This window comes from Delphinus delphis, chromosome 15, assembly GCF_949987515.2.
Source record: "Delphinus delphis chromosome 15, mDelDel1.2, whole genome shotgun sequence".
Lineage (NCBI taxonomy): Eukaryota > Metazoa > Chordata > Mammalia > Artiodactyla > Delphinidae > Delphinus > Delphinus delphis.
In genome coordinates this window covers 78,910,673-78,918,732 of record NC_082697.1, presented here as the reverse complement: position 1 = coordinate 78,918,732, position 8,060 = coordinate 78,910,673, and the positions used below count along the sequence as shown (strand labels likewise).

General features: G+C 60.6%; 1 protein-coding gene across 1 annotated transcript; it reads left to right on the top strand.

Annotated features, from left to right (window-relative positions):
- The first annotated feature begins 1,626 nt into the window (after positions 1-1,626).
- On the top strand, positions 1,627-3,706 carry FZD9 (frizzled class receptor 9). The gene has a single exon (XM_060033143.1). It carries the CDS (start codon positions 1,710-1,712, stop codon positions 3,480-3,482), a length of 1,773 nt encoding a protein of 590 aa, XP_059889126.1. The 5' UTR covers positions 1,627-1,709; the 3' UTR covers positions 3,483-3,706.
- The last annotated feature ends 4,354 nt before the right edge of the window (positions 3,707-8,060 follow it).

Sequence of the window (8,060 nt, the reverse complement as noted above, 5' to 3'; positions counted from 1 at the left end):
TGCAGGTCACTCCCTCAGCCCTTCATCTGCTTGGCATCCCTGAGCAGCTGCTAGGGCTGGACCTATGCCGAGCGCTCACGCGGAAGCTGAGTCTGAGTCTTCCAGGTACCTCTAGGCCAAGGGGGTGAGGACAGACGGGGGTGGGCCATGGAGGAGGGAGGCAGTGTCTCAGGGAGCTTCAGACCAGAGCAGGGCCCTTTGGGTGGCCTGCTGGATGGCACTCGGGTTTCACCCACAAATCTACCCGGGAACCATGGTGGGAACCTGGCTGGGCAGAGGCGGGAGGGCTGAGGGGCTTTGGGACTCCAGGTGGCCCTGGGCAACCCCAGCCTCTCAGAAACACCTTCCCAACCTGAGGATGGAGGAGTTGGGTGGTGTCGGCAGCTCAGGGGTCGCAGTCTCAGACCTCACTCACTTATTGTCACTGGTCACCACGAGGCCGAGTCATATCCCTAGGACTGCCTTGATTCGTTCCATCTGTACAAAGGGAAGGACAGTCCTCCCCACTCCCCACGATTTCGGTGCCGCCCGTGGAAGCAGAGTGAGTAAGCTGGTTATCTTCCTGACAGCTGTCTGCCTTAGGTGAGGAGGGTGTGAGGTGTACTAAAATATTCCACGGGTGTCACTGTACGCGGTCCCCTGCTCTGCTGTCTGGGGGGCCTGGCGGGGGCGGGAAGGGGGAGGTGGACGTGGTTCAGGCAGAGAGCGGCAGGATCTCTGGGCCGAGAGGAATTCCCAGGGGAAAACCTATACGAAGGGAGCGCAGAGGACAGGAGGGGAGGGGGCAGAGGGAGACGGGGTCCTCCAGCTCTGTGCGAAGCAGTTTTCAAGCGGTCCTGAGGCGTCAAGGGGCACCCTAGACAGTAGAACCTCTCGCGGATAGGGTGACACCTCCCCCGAGGCCCACCTGGGAAGGGGAGAATGTACCATTCCTGGACTGCGGAAAGAGACAATGAGGTCAAGTGCGCAGTGTGACGGGTAAGTAGCACGTGAGCAACAAATGAATTGTTCACTTCTACAGGATTATCTGCCGGTTTTACAGAAAAGGAAACAGAGCGAAGAGCCCAAAGCCACATACAACTAGTGAAGAGGCAGAGGCTGCACTTGAACTGTCCCAGAGTACACGGTCGAGGCGTCCCACGCGTAAAAGCCTTAGAAATCGTCCCTCCTGGGGTAAAAAGAGGTGACGCGGTACGGTGGCAGGGAAATCCTCCGGCTGACCGTCTTGTCGCGGGGAGAGGTTGGGCAGCAACCCACCCAGAAGGGGAAAAACCGAGTGTGAGCGGGCAGACGAGGTCTCTTGTACACCCCGCCCCGCCAGACCGCGCCCGGGTTGGTGCCTCCCCGCGCAGCTGCGAGACGCGGCGCCTTTAAAGCCCGGCTGGGGGCGTGCCCGGCGCGCTGAGGGCACGCCTCTGGGCGCGTCCGCCCGGCGCCCCGCCCCGAGGCTTGTAGCCGCGGCCCCGGGAGGCGGGGCACGCTTTGGCTCGGCGGCCGTTCGAGTGGCGGCGGTTCGGCGGCTCGGCGCCTCCTTTCCCTCCGGCGGCTTCCCCGCGCGCTGCCCAGGGCGCCCGGCCGCGCCCTGACACACTCGGCCAGCTCGGCTATGGCCCGCGCCCCGCGACGTGGCGGGCGGGCACGGGGGCGCCGGACGGCGCGGCCAGAGTGAGGCGAGGCCGCCCTCCCGCCCTCGGCCGGGGCCGCCCGGGATGGCCGTGCCGCCGCTCCGCCGGGCGCTGCTGCTGTGGCAGCTGCTGGCGGCGGGCGGCGCGGCGCTGGAGATCGGCCGCTTCGACCCGGAGCGCGGGCGCGGGCCGGCGCCGTGCCAGGCGGTGGAGATCCCCATGTGCCGCGGCATCGGCTACAACCTGACCCGCATGCCCAACCTGCTGGGCCACACGTCGCAGGGCGAGGCGGCCGCCGAGCTGGCCGAGTTCGCGCCTCTCGTGCAGTACGGCTGCCACAGCCACCTGCGCTTCTTCCTGTGCTCGCTCTACGCGCCCATGTGCACCGACCAGGTCTCGACGCCCATCCCCGCTTGCCGGCCCATGTGCGAGCAGGCGCGCCTGCGCTGCGCGCCCATCATGGAGCAGTTCAACTTCGGCTGGCCGGACTCGCTGGACTGCGCCCGGCTGCCCACGCGCAACGACCCGCACGCGCTCTGCATGGAGGCGCCCGAGAACGCCACGGCCGGCCCCGCCGAGCCCCACAAGGGCCTAGGCATGCTGCCCGTGGCGCCGCGGCCCGCGCGGCCCCCCGGCGACGCCATCCTAGGCGCCGCCGGCGGCACCTGTGAGAACCCCGAGAAGTTCCAGTACGTGGAGAAGAGCCGCTCGTGCGCGCCGCGCTGCGGGCCGGGCGTCGAGGTGTTCTGGTCGCGGCGCGACAAGGACTTCGCGCTCGTCTGGATGGCCGTGTGGTCGGCGCTGTGCTTCTTCTCCACTGCCTTCACCGTGCTCACCTTCTTGCTGGAACCTCACCGCTTCCAGTACCCGGAGCGCCCCATCATTTTCCTTTCCATGTGCTACAACGTCTACTCGCTAGCCTTCCTCATCCGGGCTGTGGCTGGGGCCCAGAGCGTGGCTTGTGACCAGGAGGCGGGTGCGCTCTACGTGATCCAGGAGGGCCTGGAGAACACGGGCTGCACCCTCGTCTTCCTGCTGCTCTACTACTTCGGCATGGCCAGCTCGCTGTGGTGGGTGGTGCTGACCCTCACCTGGTTCCTGGCGGCCGGCAAGAAGTGGGGCCACGAGGCCATTGAGGCCCACGGCAGCTACTTCCACATGGCAGCCTGGGGGCTGCCGGCTCTCAAGACCATCGTTATCCTGACTCTGCGCAAGGTGGCAGGGGATGAGCTGACCGGGCTCTGTTACGTGGCCAGCATGGATGCGGGGGCACTCACGGGCTTCGTGCTGGTACCCCTCTCCTGCTACCTGGTGCTGGGCACGAGCTTCCTCCTGACCGGCTTTGTGGCCCTCTTCCACATCCGCAAGATCATGAAGACAGGGGGCACCAATACGGAGAAGCTGGAGAAGCTCATGGTCAAGATTGGGGTCTTCTCCATCCTCTACACTGTGCCCGCCACCTGCGTCATTGTGTGCTACGTCTATGAACGCCTCAACATGGACTTCTGGCGCTTGCGGGCCACAGAGCAGCCCTGCTCGGCAGCCACCACGCCCGGAGGCTGGAGGGACTGCTCGCTGCAAGGGGGCTCAGTGCCCACCGTGGCTGTCTTTATGCTCAAAATCTTCATGTCGCTGGTGGTGGGCATCACCAGCGGCGTCTGGGTATGGAGCTCCAAGACTTTCCAGACCTGGCAGAGCCTGTGCCACCGCAAGATGGCAGCTGGCCGGGCACGGGCAAAGACCTGCCGGGCCCCCGGGGGCTATGGCCGTGGCACCCACTGCCACTATAAGGCCCCCACCGTGGTCTTGCACATGACTAAGACGGATCCTTCTCTGGAGAACCCCACACACCTCTAGGGACACAGGCCTGCGTGGGGAGGCTGTTGCCCCCTCCTAGCCCCCCTCCGGAGGAGACAGCTGACTAGCAGCTGCCCAGCTGTCAAGGTCAGGCAAGTGAGTGCGAGGGGCCGAGGACCAGGGCGGGGAGACTCTCGTTCAACCCTCACTTGTCAGGACCCAGTGAGGCTCACTCCCCTGTCGCCTAGTGCAAGGGGGTGGGCCTGGCTGAGTCCCCCGCAGGTCCCTGGGGGTGGGGGCATGTGGAGAGGAGGAGGGGTAGAAGGGGGTGTGGTCCAGCAGAGTTTATTTAATGATGTAATTTATTGTTGGAGTTTCTCTGGAAGCTGTGACTAGAATAAACCCCCGTGTGGCACCGCTGAGTCTTCTCTGGACTGGAAAGGGAGAAGGTAGGAGGGTGAGGGCCCTGCAGGAGTCTCCCATGTGAGCAGAGCTGGGGGTGGGTTCTGGGCTCATCCCCTGACCCCGTTTTCTGACTCTCCATCAATGGGGAGGACATCGTGCTGTGAAACAGCTGTGTTTTGCAGGAGTCCCAGATTCTTCTCCTCTTTGCTCCTTTTGGCAACCTGCTTGCCTCTCTGAGCCCTGGGTCCCTGCTTCCCAAAGTGAGACTGGGATGCCTGCTGGGATACTCAGGGAATCCCCTGGGATGACACTGTCCCCCTCTGGCCCGGGGGAGTCTAGCCTGTTTGGGTCCTGGGGGTAAGACTCTGCTTTCCTCATTTTGTATAAAAAATGAGGGCATCAGCCTACCTCAGAGTTTTCCTCAGAGGCTCAGGATCTGTTCCCACTGTCCTTATGGCCCATCCTGCTGTCCCCTCCCTGGGGCCTGAGGGCCAGGGCCCAGCTGACTGTCCTCGTTGCCTTTGAAGATTGCTGATGTGATGTGGCCACTTCACTCCTTGCGGCCCTAGTCAGGGCACCCCACCCTCTCGTCCCTCTGGGTGGAGATGGGGCTGGACTATTATATGGGCATCTTGGTGGCAGACACAGGCATAGAGACAGCCCTTGAAGATAGTGGGGATTGGGTCCCTAGCTCCTAAAGGGCTGCGGAAAGGTTTGAGTTGTGAGCACAGCAGTGAGAAACGGGGCAGGTGCTGGGGCGTGCACATGGCAGCTGTGCTGTCCCTGAGGCAGCGCCCACATTCGTGTGCCGGGATGGGAAAAGGTACTTGCGCCTATCTGTGTGCCGGGGAGGCCCTGGAGCTGCCAGGACCTGCGCCACCTCCGTGTGTGGCCGTCCCGGAGACCCTGTCAGCGTGGAGTCAGACCTCAGCGTCCTATCTTAGCCTCTGCTTTGGCCACTGTGACTCCAGCCAGGGGAGGGTCTTGGTTCCTGTCTCTGGGTGCATGACACGTTCAGCGTCACTGTCAGGAGGCCCCAGGGTCCAGCCCCACTGCCAGCCAAGGGGAGGCCCAAGGTCAACTGCTTCATATCACAGTAGGGCTGAGCCCCCAAACCCAGCACCTCTCCAGCCAGAGCCCTTTACCCTGCACCAACCACCAATCTCACAGGAACAAGAAAGAAACCAAATGGAGATCAAACAGGTGGCATCAGCTCCCTCAGGAGGTGAGTGGGGAGAGGGCTGTCCCTCACAAGGAACAGTACTGACCCCTAAGGGAATTTCGCAGCCCTCACCCCTGCAGCTGGCAGGTGGAATGCCCCCCCATCCCCCCAATCTAAATCCTCCCCTTCTCATAGACACAGGATAAGTCCTCATGCCTTCTCTGACCAGTGAAACCAAGTGACCCTAACATGTGGCAACTCACCCGGGGAGGGTCCCTGACTGAGAAACAGAATGAGCTTAATGAAGGTGACAGGGGCCCAAGTTTGGAGTGGGAGGGGGAGTGGCTGCACCGAGCTGAGCTTAACAGGCCAGGTTTGTGGGCAGCCGACCTGAAACTGCTGAGGGCCTGCACTAGGGCAGGGGCAGCCAGAGGCAAAGGAGAGGATTCTGGAAACAGGGGAGGAGAAAGGCAAGTGATGTGCAGGGGCCAAGGGTGGCGGGGAGGGTAAGCATCAGGGGCAGCACCAGTTCACCCAGGTCCTGCCAGTCATTGGGCACCTGGCTGTGTCCCTCAGCGGAAACAAGACTGGCTTCCAGGACAACTGGGATGGCGGGGGTGGTGGGGGGTGGGGGGCGTGCAATCAGGACAGGCCCCAAGGGGGCTCTGCTTTGAGGCTGAGATGGTTCACATAGGCCAGGACCTGGGAGGGAGGGAGGGCGGGCGGGCCTTGCCAGCTAAGGCTTCTCAGCGCTGGACAACATTATGGAAGAGTCCCAGACCCTAGAGGAAAAGGAAGAAGGAAACATGATTAAAGACCTTTTACAGAAGTCCTCCATCTGATCCTCCTCTCCCCGTTGTGCAGACAAGGGAAGTGCTTGAAGGGATCGATTGGCTCAAGTTCACACAACCAGGGAGACTGTGGCCTCCAGAGCTTGTGATTTCACACCATGGAGTTCATTGGGGCATGGGGTGAGATGGACAGGGTGGGTGTTATAAAACCTAGGGCAGGGCTTCCCTGGCAGCGCAGTGGTTGGGAGTCCACCTGCTGATGCAGGGGACACGGGTTTGTGCCCCAGGCTGGGAGGATCCCACATGCCGCAGAGCGGCTGGGCCTGTGAGCCATGGCCGCTGAGCCTGCACTCCGCCATCGGGAGAGGCCACAACAGTGAGAGGCCCACGTACTGCAGAAAAAAAAAAAAAAAACAAAAACCTAGGGCGGTTTTGTCCAGAGAAACCGGTCCCACAGTGGGACCTCCCCCCACCCCCAAAAAGGAGATTCCAGAACCCAATGGAAACACCTCAGAAGCCAACACCTGCTGGCCTGTGCGCCCCCGGCCCCCGCCCCTTCCCTCAGGGGCCTAGTAGCCCAGCACAGGGCCCCTTAGAGCAGCACGTCTGTGCATGTGTCCACGCCAGCTGAGCCTGTCTGAGGGCCGAGCCTGTGCTTGTTCTTAAAGGAACTTCTGAGCCCTGACCTCAGTCACTATCAGTTCCAGGGAAACAATTCAAAGTTCATTGGAGTCAGCAGGGGTGATCTTGACTGAGGTCAGATTGAGGAGAGGCTGCCCCCCCTCCGGGGGGGGGGTCAGTAGCTGCCCTCACTCTCTGCTCAGTCCCACCCTGAAGGAGGAAGCTCCAGGACAGCCCGTGTGAAAAGGCCTGGGGGTCCTGGGCAGGGGGTAACAGAACAGCAGCCTTCTCCCCTTACCTGGTCTAAGTGTCTCGCTCAGTACCCTGCGGAGGGGACCCTGGCTCTCGGGCAAGTGGGAGACCTGGTTCCCTAGTGGAAGCGGCACCGCCCCTGAGTAGCTGCTTTGGAATCAGTCACCAGCTGACTGCCACCCTTGACTGTGCTCCCTCCCCAGAGACAGGGTTTGAGGAGAAACAAGAGTAGGCAGGAAGAGGGGTTGGTCTCTGTTGATTGCCAGCATTAGTATTCCAGACCCCTCCTCAGGAAAAAAGTTTTCTCGTCTCCATTTGCAGTAGTCAGCCCAAGTTAGGTTTCTCGTGATAGGGAGGAATGGGCTGGGATGGCTGAATAGGACCAGGATACAGAGCCTAGATGAGGTGACAAGGCCCCACAGGCGCTGGCCTGGTGTAGCCTAAGAAACCCACCCCAGGAATAGGACTTCACAGGTGTGGGTGGGCTGGGAGTCCCAAGTCCAACCGTGCCTGTGTGGAAAATGTCTGGAGGTTACACAGCTCCCTCCTCCAGAGCTTGAGGGCTGGTCAAATTCAATCCGACCCTGGGGCAAACCACTTCCTCCCCTGCGGGACTGAAAATCCCCGAGTGCTTGGCGCGGGCCTGGCTCAAAGCCCACGCTCACCAAGGCCACAAAGGGAGTCAATGGCAGAACCCGCACCCAGGACTTAGGCTTCTCCTCAGATTTCTTCCTATTTTACCTTATGCCATCCCTGGCGCAGCTGGCCAGGAACTGGCAGTTTCGCTTCTCAGTGAATGGGATCATGCAGTGGCCCTGTAAAATCCTGGAACTCCACAGGCAGGTCGCCAGCCAGCAGTGATCTACTCAAATTAGCCACTCTGACTTTATAAAAACTCCCAGCATAAAATATAAATGAAGGCACGAATAAAACAAGATTGGCTATGTAGCAGAACTGTTGAAGCTGAGTAGGTGGGAGTTTGTTCTATTTCCACACTTTTTGTGTATGTTTTATATTTTCCTTGAAAAGTGTTTTAAAATGTCGAGTTTCCCCCAAAATTAAGTCCTGAAGGACTACACAAGTTCCCATAGCGAAGCCTTAAAAAATACTTTCTCCTAGTTCTTAGAAGTTTCAAATGGAATGGGGGGGAGGGGGGTGGGTGTTGAGACAAAGACAAGGCCAGGAGAGGCTTGAAGGTCACAGCTTCGATTACCCAGGGCACCAGAACTCTCTCCTGGAAGCAAAGAAATGCAGTAGATGGATCTGACCTGTGGTTAAAAAGACTAAGTCAGAGGAGGTCCTCTCCAGAAGAACAGGCTCCAAGAGTCCATGGGAAGACAGCGCTCGCTCGGGACTGCACCACCCTCCAAGAGCACAAAGAAAAATTCACCAGAATTGTTTCTTCTT

Coding starts and splice junctions, on each gene's coding strand:
- FZD9 (XM_060033143.1), top strand. CDS start 1,710: ATGGCCGTGCCGCCGCTCCGCCGGGCGCTGCTGCTGTGGCAGCTGCTG.